Consider the following 21,522-nt stretch of genomic DNA (forward strand, 5'->3'; position numbering starts at 1 on the left):
CAGACAGGGCGGTTAAACAACATTCGGATTCAACATCCTTTGGAAGCACGCAACAGACATACCAGCAACAACATTCAGATTCCATTCCTGACTTCTAACCGATATTCCTTTCTTGACTTCTAATCTATATTCCATTCCTGACTTCTAAGTGCTAGCTAAGTTCGGTTAAGTGACTTACGTGTTATTCCAATGCTAGAAGTTGTTTCTGAAAGCCCTTTGCGTTCCTTTGATAAAAAAAGAAGCTGAACTTTTACTTTTTACAACTGCATCTCCTGAAGTATAAAACAGAGCTAAATAAGAATATAATTGTAATATACTCACACAGCAGTACATATTTATTATACTCATAACTTCATACTGCAGACAAGGCGCTAAATAATACTTCATGAGATGGAAGAAAACCTGTCGATCTCAAAGTTAGTCTGATATGGCTTTGATTGGTTTCCTAACATCATTTTACTTCTTTTATAATAATGAGCGCCTGCAAAAGAAAACATTCATTCCCCATAAGAAAACAAAAGAGTTTACATATGGCTTATAAAAAAGATTTGTTAAAAAGTAACATAGATTTATTATTTGGTCAATAGATTACCTGGGATCTTCATAGGAGCCATGTATATTTTTACTGCTCTGGTTTCAAACCAATAGAGCCACTCATGTCAGCTTCCACAGTCTTCCACGCGTTCCTGAGAATAAAGTGACAGTCTTTCACTTTGAACAAATATTTATGAAATACTTAAGGATGCTTCAGATTCAACATCATATAGCTTTTAAGAATCATAGTATATACTAATTTACAAAATCAAAGTTTTAAAATATTTCTTACAGGCCATAGTAGGGGACCCGCCATAGTAGAGTACAGGCTTGCTTTTCAGATGTAGGAGTTAAATTGTTTGGTGATGCTATAGACACAAAAACGAGTTTCTTTTCAGACATCTTCTTTTTCAATGGAGACAAGATCAATGCTTTGGTTTTGTTGACCTTTCCTTCCCTCCAGTACACTTCAGACACATATATTATCATCGATTAAGATCAGCTTCACTCAGATCCCTCATCAAAAGAAACAGAGGATCCGTCACATCTGAAATTTTATTCAAAATAAATTTCTCAGATTCCACCTCAAAATAAGATTACATGCAACAAAATATATTTAATCTAACACAAAACGAGTGATATTACATGTACCTGAGCTGATCTGAGCAATTTTTTTTACAGATCGATTAAATTTGAGCTGAGACAAGATCTGGTCGGTTGTAATAGAAAGAGGGAGAGAGAAACTTTATTTTCGAGCTGATCTTTCTAAAAAGATTTTTTTTCTGTATAATAAGTTTGTGGTCAGGATTTATTTATTTATTTGGGCCTGGGACCTCAAATTTGATGCATTGTTTTGCATTGTGTATTTGTATGGGCTTTTATCTTTTTTTTTTTTAATCTAATTGACCTTAATTAGATATTACTAATCTATATTATTATCAAACATTTTTTAGGGTTATCTGTTATGTCTATTCTATTAAAACACCTACTTAAGTTTAGAAATAAAATGTGGAAAATTAAAAATGTTATCATATATGAAAGTACAAAAATATATTACAAATTACAAATTTGGTGAATAAAGATTAAAAATAATTTCCCAAACATATATGACACAAGTACACAATTATGAAACTTAATCAATTATTTATTTAATATAGATAAAATTATATCTATTCTACTAAATTCATATCATACAAAAATATAATTATACAAACACAGACATAAATTATATTACGTAAAAAATTAAAAAAACAAAAAATATACCTGCCCTCCGAGGGCGGGTCAATATCTAGTATATATATTAAACACTATATATCATAAGATTACATAAATATTTTAATATTACAACTTTCAATGAATTTTCAAGAACATTTATAAATTATAAACTTATTAAAGATTTCAGATTGAAAATTTTGTTATCGATGATTTAAATATTTTGTTATAAAACGATATGAACGATCATAGAACCGTATGATTATAAATTCTTATTTAATAAATAACTATACAAAATATACTATTCCTAGAAAAATAGGTTGGTCCATCTTAACTTATATTACACTTTTTATTAAACTAACTATCGAATTGATAAATAACGTACCAAAAATTGTTTTGCACTTTCCTTAAATAAAAGCTACGATACCTAATATGATTAACGTATATGTGAAAATTAATTATAATGAATAATAAATATTTGATAACAATTTTTGTATCTTAGTTCTTTTTTTAATTTTATATTATTAAAATATATTTAAAAATCACATTAAATATATAATAAAAAAATTTATAATTTTTCTTATATGTTATATTTTGAATTTTTCAAAACGTCTATAAATTATTAGAAATTTGAAGATCCCCACTCAGAAAATTTTGTGATCAATAGATTATTTTTTTGTCATAATAAGTTACAAATGATCATAAAATTGTATTAATATGAACTTTTATTTAATACTATAAGAAGATACACATTATTTTAAAACCATATGAGTAAAAAATACCATTTAATAATAAAACATATATATTTATATATATATATATAGATTATACTATATACCATAAGATTACATAAATATTTTAATATTAAAACTTTCAATGAATTTTCAAAAACATTTATAAATTATAAACTTATTAAAGATTTCACATTGAAAATTTTGTTATCGATGATTTAAATATTCAGTTATAAAATGATATGAATGATCATAGAACTGTATGATTATAAATTCTCATTTAATAAATGACTATATAAAATATACTATTCTTAGAAAAATAGGTTGGTCCATCTTGACTTACATTATATTTTTTATTAAACTAACTATCGAATTGATAAATAATCTACCAAAATTTTTTTTGCACTTTCCTTAATTAGAAGCTACGAAATTACCTAATATGATGTATATATGAAAATTAATTATTATGAATAATAAATATTTGATAACAATTTTGGTATCTTAGTTCTTTTTTTTAAATTTTATATTATTGAAAGATATTAAAAAATCTCACTAAATATATAATAAAAACATTTATATTTTTTCTTATATGTTATATTTGAATTTTTCAAAACGTCTATATATTATTAGAAATTTGAATATTCCCACTCTGAAAATTGTGTGATCAATAGATTATTTTTTTGTTATAATAAGTTAAATATGATCATAAAATATAACGCATATAAATTTTTATTTAATAAATATTCAAACTAAATAATATATATATATAAACACTAATGATTTAAAGCAACAAGATTGGCTGATCAATTTAGTCGTCCCGTTGAAATCTTTCAAAAGTATGTGAAAGACTAAAGTCAAAGTAAATATGAATTTAGAATAGTAGTTATATTTTACTAACCAAATACCAAAAATAAACGAACCGAACCGAAACCAACCCGATATCTGGATTGAACACCCGTAATCCAAATGAAGCCAAACTATTGTTTCATTCTTCAAAATATAACAAAAATAATAACTTAATTCTGCGCAAGGCGCGGATCTTATCCTAGTATATATTAACGAGCAACCGACTTGAGCTTGTCGGTTTCGTGAACGACGGTTCCGATAATGATTTTGGATATTAATTGGGCTTATAACAAACAATGCAATTCAAGTTGTTAAGATGGGCCTATAAATAGTTTTATATGCTCAACGGATGGGCCTATTACACATGTTCCGTAAATATTTATGGGCCTATGGTAAGTTATTATCAAAATTGTAAACCCCTCTCTCGAGAGAGAGAGACTTTATTACAAGAATACTATAAAGGTCAAATTTTTAATTTTTCACAACAAGAATCGTTGAAAAATATAGTGTGCGTGTAATAATGAAAGAGGAATGGGAAGACTTTAAATTAATGACAGTGACATGGGGAGCTGATTACTTTGAATGCAATCTTAGATTAGTAGTGAAAGGAAGCACATGCATATGAGACACAAGGTTCATGTGTGATCATGTGAAAACTGGGCGGACAAAATAAATAAATATCCCAAAAATATCTCTAGTTTTTTCAAAGGAGTGATCAATGGATCTCAAAGATGATATTGTTTTAAAACATGAATTTTCCTATAAGGAACAAAAAAATATGTAACACGTATCAAAAATAGATCAACCGACTTAATGTAGAGATTGCTCACAACCCAACAAACAAAAGAACAAACCACAAATATAGACTCACTTATCAGTTATCACACGTCTCACGTATGTAAGCGTGTGACATATTGCGAAGAAGTGGAAATCAAAATGTTCCAAGAGGCAAAAAGTTGAAAACCCAAGTAGCCATAGCAATAATCATGTGACGTTGCGTCTGGTTGCATTATCTTTAAAAGCTTGCCGGAGATACTTATTGCGAAATAGATTTTAACCAATTGAGATTTTACATATATATAAAAAAATAGTAAATATTGTTGTAGGTAAATTTTTAATAGTGATTGACCCCAATCCGAAAAGCCACGCATCCAGAAGAATCCATTAGCGTTGGCCATCTGCGATAGAATTTTTTGGAGAAATTTCAATATCACCCCGCTGACAGAGAGTTGAACTTGCGACCTATGGTAGTCATGTGTGAAAATCTCATTTGAAACAACTAGGCCATCAATGATATATCAAAACTGTTATATGTTATGATTTTACATATACTTCCTTGTTTCGATTTAATTATCATTGTAGGAAAAAATTTCATTTCAAAATAAGTATTGTTTTAGAGTTTTAATGCAAAATTTATTAATAAGATTTTTTATTTTATTTTTCTTTTGGTTGAAATATGATTAGGTATTTAAGTAATTATGTGTTTATTTTAAAAAATATACAAAATCATATGTTTTTTTAATCTATGTGCATAAACTTAGAATGACAACTAAAATAAAACGGAGGAAGTATAAGATAGTTAATTGTTATGATGTTTTCTTTTTCTCCCAGCGAGTTCACAGCTGCATGACATATTTACATCTATCAAAGTTAGTGACAAAATTCATTGTTAGATCAGTTTATATAGCGGGATAGATAATATTTTACGTTAGTAAAATTGTTGCATTAAGCTCTGTCGTGATATAGTTTGTATATTTTACTGAGTAGATCTACATTCTTGAGATTATAGTATCCCTTATATATTAAAGGAGAAACATTGTAATAATTGCATTCACATTATACTAGACACGTGGCAGTTTCACAATGATTTGATAATAAATATGCTAACGCGTTCACACTATATTCATCACACTATATACTTTGTATTTTTTAGTATAAAACTCATATGCATGGTTCCAATAAAACTTTAGATTTTTCGGTTCGAATCAAAACAAATAACGAATCAAAAGCTAAACTATATATATATATATATATATTATTTTTATTGTTTACAGATAAAGTTGGGCAAAATATTTATAAATTTTGATTCAATTCGTTATCCGTTTTGATTTGAACAAAAAAAATATGAATATTCGTAACTCTACAAAGCAAATCAATTACTAAAATACAATTAAAAAAAGCAAATCACAAATGCCAATATTTTCAGGAACGGATATCAAATTTGATATGTTATATGCATATATATACATATATGTACAGAATTATATATATATATGTTATATATATTATAGTTTATATAAGTTTTACAATATTTTTATGAATTAAATTTATTATATTAGGTATTAAAATTTAAAAAGTTCAATAATATTTTATTTTTGTAATAATACGTTATTATTAATTTTTCAATTATTTTTTAAATTTTGTTTTATTTACGGATCAAATTGAATATTCTTTAAAATTCTAAATCATTTCGGTTATCAGAGTCACCGACTATCCAGGTGGCTAAAGATTGAATCAACATGAATGCCTCCAAATAACGAGATATTCGATCTGTGCTCACCTCTATTTACGGATACAACTAATTTTTTATATGAAAAAATTCACTAATGTCAAGGCCTTTTTAATTTTTAATTTTTAATTAATTTTAATTTTATCTTTCATGTATTATTTAGAACAAAAATATCATTTAATATTAATTAGCAATATCTTTATATATTTGTCATTTATTTTTATATACTTTTACATACACATACATGTGCACCTTGATGTGAGCACTTTATAAGTATTTACCACCACTGGAGTATTTTTTTTTTTTTGAAGTTTAAATATTTTTTTTCTTAATGATTCTTTCACTACCGACCAAATTATAGTGAAATGATTTGTCTTAATAATTTTCTTTTCTTTTTCTTAAACAATTATCCGTTTACAAACTATGGTATGAAACCTTTAGTTCGACATGACGATTATCTAAAATTTATAACATAAAATAAACAAATAATAGTAATTTTTGGTTTTTATCGAAAAAACTAAAAGATCAAACATTCTAACAGAATAAACCAAAATAAATATTAATTTAAAATAATAGTTATATTTTAGGAGATCAAAAATCAAAAAATAACTTAAAATCGAACTGATATCCAGATTAAACAGATTTAATGTGTTTTTATTAAAAATAATAAAACTAATAATCACATTCCGCGCAAAGCGCGGATTATTACCTAGTTATATAGTATTATTCAAATAGAATGAATTTGAACATGAACCATATATATAACTGCAAGCGTTAAACAAATATTTACTAGTCCTCCGTGGAATATAAACATATTCGATGATATACTTATCTAGTTTTATATTGTATGAAAGAGTGTCAAAAGGTAGTATTTTAAAGAACACTTTTGATATGTATACATGACTTCCCATGTGAAGAACCGACTTTCCATGCGAGGAACCGTGTCAACATTACTAGTTCTTGCATAGATAAACATATAGAGAACCATTACAGAGAATTGACAAGGTCAAAAGATGGATCGCGACGTGACATGCCACCAACCTAAAACTCACCCTCACCGCTTCACGCATTGACCCTATACATTTCACAAAACGTGAAGAGAAATAAGATCGGGGTTCGTCCACTAGTTACTAAATATATACACTATCATTTCGTGCAATTTAGAAGCCTCCAACTAGGTCACTCCACAAAATTCAAAATAATAAAATTTCTACATATAATTTTTATATATCTCGTGTAGTATTTTTTTTTTTTGAAGATCGTGGGAATTTATAATTTTAATTTACAATCTCTCTTCACACCTAAAATTAATTTTTAAAGGAGATTTTTTTATTTGCTAAAAAGTTAAAATCCAAATTAAAAAGATCAACCCCTAATATTAGTACATTCTGAATTATATATATTTGTATAGCTGTCATCAATTAGTAATTCAAGTTGGTATATTGTTATTACTAATAATATATATTAGCGGCTACTTACTTTGTTGCCAAATCTAAAACTACCAAACTAGTTAGAATTTGGTACGCGTATTAACGTTGCTTTCAATTCTTTTCTTTTTTTTAATAAATTAAAGGTTTTTTTTTGCTTGTTAACGGTTAATCCACAAGTACAATTAGCCAAATTCAATAAGCTAAACTTAGCCAAAATCAATAAGCTAATGTCGTGATATGTTCACTATATAATATGCTTTGGAATATTAAATTTTACCACCGAATTCAACGATGGATTATTGTAAAATTTAGTATGCACATCAACTTCAGTCGAGAGGTTGAAAAGGAGAAATTCTCATCAACCTATTCGAAAATGGGATGGACCATGAATTGATTGATAGATTATGACCACAAGCATTAGCTGCATAGGGTATCAATAGATCCATGTCACAGGCTCACAGCGATATGCAGACTAGGTAGATGATTTAATTTTCCTGACAACTTAATTTTCATATTTCTAAAACATTTTCAGTAATAACATATGTTCCGTTTTCGAATGTTTTTTGTTACGTGAACAAAATGTTTTTTTTTTTAACAACTGAATGCCACAGACTAATCCATATCCACAAGCTGTATATAATTATTTTAGTATTTCAATGTAGCATCGAGTTAAGAGATAAGAAATTACATCATCATTTGCTTTTGATGTAGGAAGGAACATCAGCAAGCAATCAAATAATTCATGAGCGAGAGAATCCCTAACTCTAAGAAGAAGAACATTGTTTTACGTGTATAACAGAAAGCGCATATCCGTTTTGGCAACAGCGGGTCCCATCCTCCTCACGCGCTGCTTTCTCCGACCCGACCCGAAACTATCAATATTCTTCCTAGAACCATATCCTTTGTTAGAATGTATTCTTATCATGAATTTTCTAAAATTAGGATGAATGCTTTTTTTTTGCTAAATATAGAGAATATAATTTTTGTCTGAAAATAATATGATTAAGTAAAAATATTTTCTACAATAATTTTATAATTAAAATAGAATCTGGTTTATAAATACTCTTAATTTTTAGTATTACTATATGGTCTTTTAAATTATGGTATCAACGTACCAATGTAATATATTTTAACTTAAAATGAATAAAAATTATTTATAAATGAGTAATAATTTGTATATATATGCTTTATATCAAATTTTGATGATTTAACTACCGGATAAATTTGTTGCTGACAAAAAAAACTATCGGATAAATTTTGATATATGGTTTATATCAACTTTTTCAATAAAAAAACTACTGGAGACATGCAAATATACTCTAATCATTTTTTTCTAACATTTTAAAAGGGTTAATCGATTATTGAGGTGTCTCTCAACATTAAATATGTTAGCTGTAAAAGATACTAGCTAGTAGTTGCAAAAGATAATTGTACTTTTAATCTTAATTTATCCCCTAAGATGTGCCTAAAAATAAATTCATATCCACAAGCAAATAAAAATCCTCTTTGCGTTTCCTAGTTGGATCCTCTTTTTCATCTTTTAATTTAAAACCAAAATTCATTCGCATGCATTATCCGATAGTACAAAATAAGACAAATTATGAAACTTATAAATTACATCTAAACTCTACGTAGTCACAAATATTTATCTTGGAGTATTTTCCCGTAATAAGTATTTGGATAAACTTCATAATCAACTAAGCTATATATTTGATGAGGTAAAATCCACTTTTTAATGGTAATAATTATGAATATAATAACCAAAACATAAATTGAAGTTATCAATATTGATAGTCATTGTAATCATACATTAAAACTTTGGTAGTTATAGGTTACCAAAAAAAAAAAACTTAGGTAGTTATACCATCTCGCTATTTATTTATGAAGATAAATGCATAGGTTAATTGAGAAATACAAATAAAAATAATAATAATCTGTTTAAGGAAGCCTCTGTGCGAAAAAGAGGCTCTACTGGACGTTCCCATTCTCGTCCTTATACAGCTTGCCTGAGCCAGCTGTTTTCTTCTTCATCTCTCTCTCTCTCGCGTCGAACTCTTTTCCTCGCTCTCAAATTCCTTTCCTCTATCAAATCGTCGGCATTGTCTACCTTTCCGATCTAGCTCTTTCACCATTCGAAATCTCCGGCGACAAGCCTGATCTCAAGGTTTGTTGAATTATTATTATTATTTTATTTTTCCGGAACTTTCTCTGATCTCCGTCAATGTCGGTTTAGTCTCTCGTCAATTTTTTATCATCGCGTGTTTTCTCTTAATTTTCGCTAGATCTGGTTGCAATTTCGTTTGATCTGATCGATTCGTTCGCGTTTTGATTAGCCGTGATTCGTCGGTGCAAGCTGTGAAAATGCCGGTGGAGGTGGAGAGAGACCAAGGAGAGGTGTCGGTGAAGGTTGATATGGAGAATGCGGCTGAGAACAAACAGGAGGTGGTAGCTCCGGCCTCCAAAGAGGACGTTGGGGATGAGATCAGCCGTGGCGGCAACAATGGCAACGGCAACGGCAACGGTGGCGGAAACGAGAAGGAGGATACGGATGGTTCCTACGTTTTCGTTACGGAGAACGATACCGTGGGAGATGATCCCGTCGTGTCTGATTCTGTTGAGGCGGTTGATGATGCCATTGTGGAGAAAGATCTTAAGGAGGGAGAGGTTCTGAGTCCTGAGGAAGGTAAGGTGGAGGCTACAAGTAGTCAAACCGTGGAAAGCTCTGGAGAAGAGAAGGCAGTTCATGGACCAGAGGAAGTCGTTGAGATCCCAAAGTCAGAAACCGAGGATCTTCTTGAGAAAAGTGTGGATCAAGAGAATCCTGGTAATGGGCATCTTGAAATTGGGCTTGATGGTAAAGTGGAATCTATTGAGGAAGTGGATCAAGATTCTGAAGTTGGATCCAGGGATATTCCAGAGAATAATGCGGAGGATCCTGCGGATTTGCAGGGAAAGCCTGAAGATAAAGTCGAATCTGAGATTAAAACAGATGTGGAGGGGCATCAAGGGGATATGACTGAAGCTCGAGAAAAATCTGATCTGGACTTAGATATGGTGGAAGCTCAAGAAAAATCTGATCTGGATGTAGATGTCTCTGAAGATCTTCAACATAACGAGGACGTAGCAAAGCCTTCCCTAGGTGATTCAGATGAGCGAAGTGAGTCTGAGGTTTCTCCAACTGACCACAGTGATGGAGGCATGGGTCTGGAACAACCTACGCTAACAGATCCAGCTGATACCGTTAATGGATCTGAAACTGTGAATGATCGCACTGGATCTGAATCTGTAGCAGTTTTGGAACCTGTTTCTGCTGAGAACGGTCACCCTCAGTTAGAATCAGAAGTTGAGAAAACAGGTGATGCCTCATTCACTTCAGAGGCGGAAAAAGTCAATGCTCCTGATGGTGATGTGTTGCCAGAATCTGGAACCGTGGAGGTTGGTGTATCAGAGGTAAGTACTGACGTCCCGAATGATAGTCAAACTCTCACTGACGTCAGCTTGGAATCCCACACATCTGGCGAAGTTGGTGTTGTTGAAAATGGTAATAGCAACCCAGAATCTGAAGCGATTCAGGACAGTGCTTTTGTTGACAACAGCAAGGTGCAATCTGAAGCTGGAGCTGTTGAAGCTTCTGTTTCTGATGAGAGTATCACTACTCATCAAGAATCTCAAGATGCCAGCGAACCTGCTTGTGATGAAGATGGAAAACAACAGATAGCATCTGAAGTTACGGAAGTTCTTGATGCCCCTGCTTCAGAAGAAAGCAGTGATGCTGTCATTGTTTCCAAAGATAGTGTTCTGGTAGCTCCCGTTTCTGATGACTCATCTTGTACTAACCAGCAGGAATCAGAACGTGGTGTGATATCTGGGATTGTTGAAAAACTTCCATCCCATGAGCTACATGAAGATGCAACTTCTGTCAATAATCCAAGTGTAAATCTAAACGATGACACCAGAAGTCAAGGTTTCTCAGAGGATCATGGTGTTGTTACGAACCAGAAGATCCAAGACGATAGCAGTGTTCAGTCAAAAGAAGTTACCGACGTGAATGAAAAACATGCTCCAGTTGAGAAAGTTCAAGAGAACAACTCCGAAAGGGACTTAGATACTGGCGGTGATGTTTGTCTAACCTCTGCTGAGGAAGTGAAAGAGTTACCTGCAGGGGATCTTTCTGGGAATGAGAGTGCTGACACCATCTCTACAAACGTCAATGGATCATCGAACTTGTTGGATTCCAAAAGCGCAGTCTCTGAGTTGGCAGAAAGCTCAGCAGAAGGACCGGTTGGAGAAACAGGCGCTGTTGCGACGAAATCTGAAGCTGCGCAACCAGTTAAAGAAAGCACTGAACCACATGTTGTTACACCCGCTATTCAATTTGGTGAAATAAACAGAGAAGTCCTTTGTGGTTCAGAAGTGAACGTTCCCATCGCTGTTGATGTGTGTGAGGATACACCTTCGGAAGAAGTTCCTGAGATAAATGACGCGGACATAAAAGATAGATCTGTGATGAAACCAGATGAAGAAGTCGATTCGAATACTGAGAGCCTTGACAGCACAAAAGCCCCTCTCGACAACAATGATCTAATAAAGGTAAGTAAAGAGGATGATTCGAGGGAGGAAAAAAATGAGACAGATGGCGCCACTTCCTCAGTTGCATCTGATACCAAACATACAGGAGCTACAGACTGCGTGGAAAGCCAACATGTTGAAATCAAAGGAGGTAATAAGTTGATATAAAATGAAATTAGGCTGTTTACTTGTTTTTTTTTTTTTTTGAGGAAACGCTGGAGTTGACTGTATATCTACATTTTGGTGTTCAGGAGATGCTGCTAAAACAGATGATAAAGCAGAAGGTTCAGCGCTTGATGCTTCTGAAGGAAACACTGTAGCGGCAGAGATAGAGAAAAGACCATTCTACTTTCTGCCTAGAGTTCCAAGATATGATGACGAGAAGTTAGCTGAGCAACTCAAGCATGCTGAAGCGCAGGTTGATCAAAAAACACAGAGTCGGGATGCTCTTAGAGAGGACATCCAAAAGATACGCGTAAGAAATGCTTTTGAGATCTGTCATAACGTAAAGCATTTTATAGTAAATTTGGCTCTGACATTTGTTGAAATCATTATCTCTAGGCAACATGCAAGGACTATGATATCAGTTACAAGGCGGCCATGGCAGAAGAGAGATCTGCAAGAAAAGCAATGCATTCAAAACGGCAGGAAATTGAGGCCCTTCAGTCTGTGATTAGCCGGGTTAAGAGTGCTGCCTCTGTTGACGATATTGATTCAAGGGTAAGACTCCCTGCAGATCACATTTCCTGCAAACTGTTGTTACAATATTTTGCTTGACAATCTTGATTATGCTTAATCTATCTTATTTCTCTGCCTCCAATCAGGTGAATAATATGGAACACATGATACAACACGAAACTCTATCTCTGAGTGAAGAAAAAGGATACATTCGGGAAATAAAGCAGCTGAAGCAACTCCGTGGTCAGATATCTTCGAGTATGGGTACCAAGGATGAAGTTAAGCAAGCATTAGATGACAAAGAGAAAACGGAAGAGCGTTTGAAGGTACACTACAATCTAAGCCATCTAGCAGTCATCTTTGTGTCTCATTCTTCTCTCTCTACATTGATTCAAACCTATTTTGTCGGTTGAAGGAGCTTTATTTCCTTCTATTTACATAGCATCCATCAGGGTGATTTAGCTATCTCGTCCATTCTTTGCGGATATCATTTACACAGTGCATAATGTGACATTTCTCATTATGACAGATGTTGAGAAAGGAACTTGACGCCCTCAGAAACGATCTCTCAAAAGTCGAAGCAGTCACAAAAGCTGCTAAGAAAAAGTGTGATGAGGAATGGGAAGTGCAGAATAAACTGCAACAACAGTTCAGAGCTGCTGATGCCGTTCGCCAGGAAGCATTTGTGCACCTACAAGATTTGAAGAAACAACAACGAGAAAAGGTACCCAAAGAGCATCTGGAACCGGACATAAACTGACAAATGCTTGCATCTATATTTAGATTAAATCCTTCATGTTCTTACAATTTCCTTTTGGTATTGCAGAACAAATATTTCTTCAAGTATAGAGATGATTCAAGGGCAGCCAATGAAATGGCTTTGAAGAAAGACAGGGCAGCCCTGCAAAGCCTTTGCTCTGACCAGGTTTAAGCACAAGCCAAATAAATTTCCAACTACGGTTTTAATCCCTGTATGTCGGTTTGGTACTCATTATAGCCTTTAAACAGGTGGAGAATTTCATGAATATGTGGAACAACAACGAAGAGTTCCGTAGCTATTATGTAAGATGCAACACAAGGAGTACGTTAAGAAGATTAGGAACACTAGATGGACGATCTCTTGGCCCTGATGAGGAACCACCCCGGATCACTTATGCTGCAAGAACGGACAAATTTAGAACTGTGAGTGACAGGGCAGAGAAACATGAGACAGCTCCACCAGTTTTAGCAAAAGAAGAGAAGGTCGTTAAATTTGAAGGTTCAAAAGTTGAAAACAATGGAAAGGATATTCCAAAACCGGCTGAACAGAAGAACCAGACCACGAAACCTAAGAAGGCCGTCAAACCAGACCAGCCTCTACAAATTGTCAAGGAATTGGTGTCTGCAAAAGAGGAGATAGAGAAGTCAGCAACAAAGGAAGAAGAAGAAGAGACACCTAAGTTGACCAAAGAGGAAGAGGAACAGATTAAGAAAGAAGAGGAGAAGAGGAAACAAAAGGAAGCAGCGAAGATGAAGGAGCAGCATCGCTTGGAGGAAATAGCCAAAGCGAAAGAGGCAATGGAGAGGAAGAAGAAGAGAGAAGAAAAAGCAAAAGCAAGAGCTGCTCTTAAGGCTCAGAAGGAGGCTGAAGAAAAGGAAAAGGTAACTTATTATTATTATCTAGTCTCTCTCACCAGTATGTTTAAGTTGGGACAAGAATGATTCATAAACTCTTGTGCTTGTCATTGATCTGATGCACAAACTCTCTCTTATGTAGGAACGAGAAAAGAAACTAAGGAAGAAGGAGAGAAGAAAGGGAGTTATTACATCAGAAGAGACACCAGAAAACCCAACTGAGACATCAGAAGCTGTAATCGAAACTCCAAGGGAGATTGATATTCCAAAGAAACAAACCGCTGAGGAGAGCCAACAAATCAAGAAGTCCCACAAAGCATCATCACAGTTTCTCAAACAAAACAAGTCGAAATCTATTCCACTACCTTTGAGGAACCGAGGAAGCAAGAAAAAACTGAAGCAGTGGATGTGGATTGGACTCATAGTTCTGGTCGCCCTCGCATTGTTCCTTCTCGGTAACGCAAATCTCTCCTTCTCTCCCGAAAATCTATGGTTTATATAAAAAAAGAGAAATGATGAAAGTGGCACTCTCTCACACACTTTCCCTTCGTGCTTTTCTATAGTAAGTTTTGTTTGGATCCTCATCTTTAATTAGTTTGGGTTGTGTTTGGTGTTTTCTATTTATTTTGTTCTTAAAAGTGGAAGCTCTGATTCATTGATTTCACACAGACAACAGACATTAGATTGGTTTTGCTTGCTTGGTATTGTCTAAGAAACACGACTTTAAGTTTTGTTTTTATACCATAATATATTATTATAGCAATAATGTCTTCTCTTCCTTTTGATCTGAAACATAGTGTCTCCAAACGTCAATGTCTCATGTAACAGGCATGCTGTAGATTAGTACTACTAACTGCTATTGTAGTTCATAGCATTTAGTACCCATTATTGTCAAAGTAAGGACCAAATCCATTCTCGGTGTTGGTAAACATCTTCACACCTATGCACCACTTGAGTTGGTGAATCCGTTTCATATTCTATATTTTGATCCAAATAAAAACAGCTTCAAAAGAGTCAATAGTTGAAAGGGTTGTTGGTGACCAACTTAGGCGCCGTGATGGACTATGGACAACGATACTCTCTGCACCAATCACAGAGAGATTCCCATGCCTTTATAAGACATGAAACTCGTTGCCTTCAACTATTACTAGGAGAAGGAAAAGAGGCATGGACAATCAGATATTGTGAAATTATACCAGAAAATGTTATATGTTATCTTCCTAAGAATGACGTGAATTCTTTGTGGTCACAGCATCACCTACAACGCAATATGAATTAGTTTACAAACGATTAAACAAGATTATCCGGATGTTTGACTCAAACATCTAAATTTTAATTTCGTTTTCATGACCCATAAACTAATTACTAGGCATAAAATAGTTAGTTCTGTAATATTTAACTTCAGATATGTGGAAATTAAGATTAGGAAAATGGTTGCGTTCAAACTCAGCCGAATCTTTTTAAATTCACAGGACACGTGACATATAGCGCATTACTATTTTTCGTATCATTCTCTCATCTCTCACTGTATTATTTGACATGGAAAATGTAGTATATATTTTGTCAACTAAAAGGGAATGTTTATAAAGAATCATAATTTGCTTCGAAAGAAAAAATATTTGAATGAAAATAATAAGTATTTAAAAATGTAGAGACGTAATGCTACTCACCATTGTTTTCAAATGGTTTGAAGAATTATTTTCTCAAATCTTTAAAATTAATGGTTCAATATCACATATTTAATTTTTTTTTCCTTCTGAAATTTCTTATAATAATTCAAATGTTCGAGAAACAGACACTCCTACAAGCCTTAGACATCAAGGCATCAGAATAACTACAAAACAGGACAGACCCCTGATCACAAATCAGCACCCATATAAACTCATTTCCTTTCCTTCTCTCCGGTAAATGGAGGCAGTGGCAAAGCATTACCATGGAAGACAGATTAGAGGAAACGGCTTTCATTCACGAAGAATTCAAATAACCAAGAAGAAGGTCCCGTCGCAATATCACATATTTAATAGCGTGAAGGTTTTCTAGATAAATGATTTATATGTTTTTTTTTTTGCCTTAGATTGAAGTTGTCAGATCCTGAGTTTCACATCACGAAACAGTGAGTTTATAAGTGGTTAAGATAATGGAAAATAATTGTACTAAAATATTCATGAGTCATGACCACGTCCAATGAACCTTTACCCGCAAAACTTCAAACAAGAAAAGTTAAATCTGTGCGAAAGAGTTGCTCATTTAGATTTGACCAAAAAAATAAAAAGAGTTGCTCATTAGATTTCTCCTTTTTATCGTACCATCGCATACATTATTGGATGTTTAATGTTAAAACGTAAATGTGCTTAGACCTAAATGTACTGTTTGATTTATTTTAATTTTTATTTGCAAGTAAAACAACAAACAAGAACGATGTTTTCATAATGTCATCTACCAGTTTATTTTGAAAAAAAAAGCACAATATAAATTATATCGTGGTTCGAAAAGTAAGAGATCATAAACAAAACAAAATATGCCCTTCTTCAAAAAAAAAAAAAAAAATTTAAAAAAGTTTTGAGATCAGATTATTTTAAGATAACAAAACAGTTTTAGTGATTAGATGTGGCCGGCCTAATGGTATATGTTAATGGTGGTACTTTGTCATTATATTTATACCAATCAAATACTTATATATGTATATATATATTAATTCCATTAAATCTTCGACATATTGATAATTTGTATTCGAGAGGTTATATGGGTAATATCCTATTATACTTTGAAACTTTATAAAACATGAAAAGATTCGAGAGCAGCGCTCATAATCTGCGGGAAAATATTGATGGTATGAATCTTTAGCATAAAATATATCGGAGATGAGACAAATATTCACAGATCCTTTACAAATATACATCGACAGATTTATATATTTTATTGGGGAAAATCACATAAAAAACCTTGAAAGTGTCACTTACTAACACTTTAAACCTTGAAGTTTTTTTGCTAGCACTTTTAACCTTCAAAGTGACATTTTTATCATAAAAACCCTCCAAACAAGAAAAATGACCGGTTGAACAGGTTAAAAACAGTTTTTTTTTCAAAAAATAATTATTTAATTAATAAAATAAACAAAAAAATTAATAAAAATCGAAAAATTTAACAAAAAGCTCACAAATTAAAAAATGAGAAAAATAAATAAATATTTAAAAATTAAATAAAAAATAACAAAAAATTCAAAAAATAAATAAGATCAAATTAAAATGGAGAAAAATAAAAAATAAATCAGAAATTAAAAAAAAAAAGTGAAATTTTTTGAAACTGTTTTTTAAATTTTTATTTTTATTTTTTTAGTATTTATTTTTTATTTTATAAAATTTTAAACCCTAATTCCAAAACCTCACCCCTTAACTCTAAACCCTAATGTTTGGATTAATTAACCCAAGGGGTATAAGTGTATATTTACCTCTTTAATGAAACTTATTTTTGTGACTTTGAGCCTTGAATACTAGTTTGAGAACAAAAATTTGGTTTGGTGTTATCTTAGTCTTTTTTTTTATGAACACATATCTCCAATGATAATTTCTGACATTATATTTTAAAATGAAAAAAAAACTTTTTGAATTTTCAATTTTTTGAAATTTATTATTATTTTTTCTGTATTTTAATTTGATCTTATTTATTTTTTAATTTTTAGTTATTTTTTATTTAATTTTATAAATCTTTATTTATTTTCTCACTTTTTTTAATTTATGAGTTTTTTGTTAATTTTTCAATTTTTTTTTGTTTATTTATTAATTAAATAATTATTTTTTGAAAAAAAAACTGTTTTTAACCTGTTCAGCAGGTCATTTTTCTTCTTTTGAGGTTTTTTATGATAAAAATGTCACTTTGAAGGTTAAAAGTGTTAGTGAAAAAACTTCAAAGTTTAAAGTGCTAGTAAGTGACACTTTCAAAGTTTTTTATGCGATTTGAGCCTATTTTATTGTAGGCAACATTATATTTTTGTTTGTGTAACCAATAAAATAAAAACCCGCCGTTGTTGGTGGTAAGAAGCATGTTGCATGAGGAAGTTAGAGAGATTAGGCTCAATACATTGCACGTTCCATCTGTGAATGGACTTTGGACCACCATGTGACATTTGAGTACTCTTTCATTTTTATTTCCTTTTTCTCCCAACGATTTATAGTTAATATTTTTTTACTGAATTAGTGGTAAAGTCCTTTAATTTTACTTCAGTTCAGGATAGTTTTAATTGGTGGTGAACTCGTTTAGGTAACTAATTTAAAATATACACATTGTTATTTTATTTCAATATTATAAAATGTAATAAAACAAGAATTTCTCGAAATTTTGTTGTTCGTTCATATGCTGAGTTCAAAATCAATTTTGTTAGTTTCAGTTCGTTAGCTTTCAACTAACACTATTCATCATATTATAGATTAATATTATTTGGTTTCAGTTTTGTATGGTATAGATCGATTTAAAAGTTAAATTACATTTTGATGATATTTAATTGTCTGTATATAAGTTAATAGATATTATATATGGCCATATTAATTTTTATATATCAAATGCGGAAACTATAACTTATAACTCCAAGAAGACACTGATCAATAAATTTCTATATAGAAATCAAACCAAATATATATATGTACATTAACATATAGTTACATGTATACATGTATATGTGACCAAAGAAACACTTTTGTTCCAGAAAATGTTGGGAAGAGAATTTGTCGGGCGACACATTTTTGTTCAGATCAATTATTTACATAAAATAATGCCACAATGAAATTATTAATCAGAGTGTTCAAAAGCTTATAGAAGCCTGATATTGTTGAAACCAAGTTAACAACAGCTAGCAAACAAAAGTAGAACATTTTATAATCAGGAGTGCATTATTCGTTTAACAATAAACGTTGAACGTGATCATAGACATTATCAACAAACATTTTGAGCAAATGCAGAATTTATTAATAACGAATTAGCTTCTTTAGGCATTATCACAACCTGTCATGTTCCACTAGTGTTGCATCGATTTCCTATCGACTAAATTTTGTGAAACAGGTCCATCAATTCTTATTTTTTAAAAAAATATTAACCCTAGAAGAGTACTCCCTCTCTCAAATGAATAACGAATTAACCCGAAACACTTTAAAAACATTAACCCTAAAAGTCTCTCTCTCAAATGAATAATGGGTTTAAACATTAAACCTTGGACCCTTTTTAGGGTTAATCAACTAAATAAAATAGTGAGAGGATTTGGCGAAAGAGTTGTAGTACTCGGAGAAGAAGTATCATAGTGGCAACAATGAAGAACATCATACTGCGATTATGGTCCAATCCATTGCACTCGGCTTTCCGTACCCAACTTACAGATATTTTTTTCCTTTCACCATTTCCAATCATATATATATTCTATGATATTTTATATAGCTAATATAGCCATAAAAAATTAACATGTTTTTTTTTTTTTTGCTAAAATGTAAATTTAATAAAATGAAGGAAAAATTCTACAAGGAAATCTTATGTCTGAGCCATCTTGGCAAAAAGAAAGAAAAAACAAGATGGATCAAATAAACACCCTAACATGATAGAGCTATCTCAACCAAAGAGACATGAGATTACTAAACATTTTACGCTTCCTCTTGGCAGAAATAATGTTTCACACTTCCCTATCCAGTCCAGCGAAAACTGATGAAGAAGGAATGGATAACTGATTATGGACCAGATTATTTCTTTGTTTCCAAATGTGAAAAACGAAGGCTTGTGTAGCCACTTTACGCAGTAGCTTCAACTCCTTTGATCCTGCCGCTCTAATCCAAGACAAGAGCTCCGACCAAGTTGTAAACATGGTCGACGGAGCCGTGCACCTGATGAACACCTCCCTCCATACTTGTAGGCTATACTCACAAGACAGCAGCAGATGATCCCTCGTTTCATTTCCCCTTGCGCAAAGGGGGCAAGTAGTAGCGATCGGCATTCCCCAAGCAGCAAGTCTCTCTCTCGTTGGCAACCTGTCCCAGGTTGCAGTCCACATCGTAAAGGCATGTTTGGGTACAGACCCCTTGAACCAGACAACATCCACCCAGTCCTTAACTTAATCTCGAGGCCGCAAGACTTCCCATGTAGTGGAGGCGATAAAGCCACAACCCGGAAAGTCACCTGCAACCCATTCATAAGTATCATCAATATCAGTATGTAAAGGAAGAGGGATAGTGGTTAGGTGAGCGTGTAGCTCGACTTCCTGCGCTGAACGTGGGTGTGGGAGCGACCATGTGGAGTTGACTATGGCATCAGCCACCACTGCATTATTTCTTATTCTCAGAGTTCTTGGTCCCAACGGACCAATATGGTTAATCAGCTGACCCAATGGAGACCAATTGTCATACCAGAAACTCACCAGTTGACCATTTCCCAAACTCATTTTGCAAAATTGGAGAGCTAGTGGTCTAAGCTTGAGGATTCTTTTCCATGCCCATGAGTCGTTTGAAGCAGCCTCGATGTTCCAGAAACTTTTATTTGTGAGATGAATGTGCCAGTGCCAGTCTGCCCAAAGAGAAGGTGATTTTGATAGTAGGATCCAGATAAATTTCAGACAAAGAACCTGATTCCACACCAAGAAGCTCCTGAGACCAAGACCACCTTCATTCTTCGGGAGACACACAGTAGACCATGCAATCTTTGCAATTCCTTTCTTTTCCAGACTCCCAGACCAGAGGAAGCGAGAGCAGAGAGATTCAATACTCTTTATACAACCTTTGGGGAGGATAAAAGCCGATGTCCAGAAATTAACAATGCCAAATATCACCGTTTTGAGTAGTTGAAGGCGACCGGCGAAGGATAAGAGCTTGGCTGACCAGGAGTGAAAGCACGCAGAAATCCTATTCATGAGGGGAGCGTACTCCGAGATCTTTAATTTACGACTCATGAGAGGAAGGCCCAGATACCTTATAGGTTGCGTACCCGAGGGAAAACCGTAGCTTGCAATGGCTAAGGATTCCGGTTGTTGAAGACCTGCTGTAAAGATTTCCGTTTTTGAAGTGTTCATGTGTAGTCCAGACCAAGAGGCGAAGTCATCAAGGCACTCAGAGATCCCATGAAGGCTGTTACTGCTCCCGTCAAAGAACACTATAACATCGTCCGCAAACATAAGATGAGATAGCTTTAATTGCTCAGTTTTCGGATGATACCCTATGTTTCCTGAATCATAGCGAGACTGAAGTAGCCTAGATAGGCATTCCATTGCTAGGACAAAGAGATAGGGAGATAACGGGTCTCCTTGCCGAATCCCTTTAGTGCTTTTGAAAAACCCATCCGAGACACCATTAACCGTTACTGAGAAGGAAGCAGTGGACAAACATTCCGAGATAAGTCTAATAAAGCTCTCAGGAATAGCAATGGCGCGCAGAGA

General features: G+C 33.0%; 2 protein-coding genes across 3 annotated transcripts; one reads left to right on the forward strand and one right to left on the reverse strand.

The window, feature by feature from the left end:
- Window positions 1–9,244: 9,244 nt before the first annotated feature.
- On the forward strand, window positions 9,245–14,901 carry LOC106347296 (dentin sialophosphoprotein). 2 transcript variants are annotated; one of them, XM_048782545.1, is made up of 9 exons: window positions 9,245–9,426; window positions 9,596–11,982; window positions 12,083–12,306; window positions 12,393–12,551; window positions 12,656–12,835; window positions 13,039–13,233; window positions 13,336–13,434; window positions 13,518–14,150; window positions 14,266–14,901. In XM_048782545.1, the coding sequence occupies exons 2-9, from the start codon at window positions 9,624–9,626 to the stop codon at window positions 14,623–14,625; spliced, it is 4,209 nt and encodes a 1,402-aa protein (XP_048638502.1). In that variant the 5' UTR covers window positions 9,245–9,426; window positions 9,596–9,623; the 3' UTR covers window positions 14,626–14,901. The 2 variants fall into 2 exon arrangements, with proteins under 2 accessions (XP_048638502.1, XP_048638503.1); XM_048782546.1 differs by having other exon boundaries at window positions 9,293–9,426; window positions 9,545–11,982.
- Window positions 14,902–19,773: 4,872 nt separating this feature from the next.
- On the reverse strand, window positions 19,774–20,148 carry LOC125609911. The gene has a single exon (XM_048781525.1). The coding sequence runs from the start codon at window positions 20,146–20,148 to the stop codon at window positions 19,774–19,776; it is 375 nt and encodes a 124-aa protein (XP_048637482.1).
- Between the last annotated feature and the right edge of the window lie 1,374 nt (window positions 20,149–21,522).

Source organism: Brassica napus, chromosome A6 (genome assembly GCF_020379485.1).
Source record: "Brassica napus cultivar Da-Ae chromosome A6, Da-Ae, whole genome shotgun sequence".
NCBI lineage: Eukaryota > Viridiplantae > Streptophyta > Magnoliopsida > Brassicales > Brassicaceae > Brassica > Brassica napus.

Coding starts and splice junctions, on each gene's coding strand:
- LOC106347296 (XM_048782545.1), top strand. CDS start 9,624: ATGCCGGTGGAGGTGGAGAGAGACCAAGGAGAGGTGTCGGTGAAGGTT. Junction 12,836..13,038: donor AAACGGAAGAGCGTTTGAAG/GTACACTACAAT, acceptor TCATTATGACAG/ATGTTGAGAAAGGAACTTGA. Junction 14,151..14,265: donor AGGCTGAAGAAAAGGAAAAG/GTAACTTATTAT, acceptor TCTCTTATGTAG/GAACGAGAAAAGAAACTAAG.
- LOC125609911 (XM_048781525.1), bottom strand. CDS start 20,148: ATGTGGACTGCAACCTGGGACAGGTTGCCAACGAGAGAGAGACTTGCT.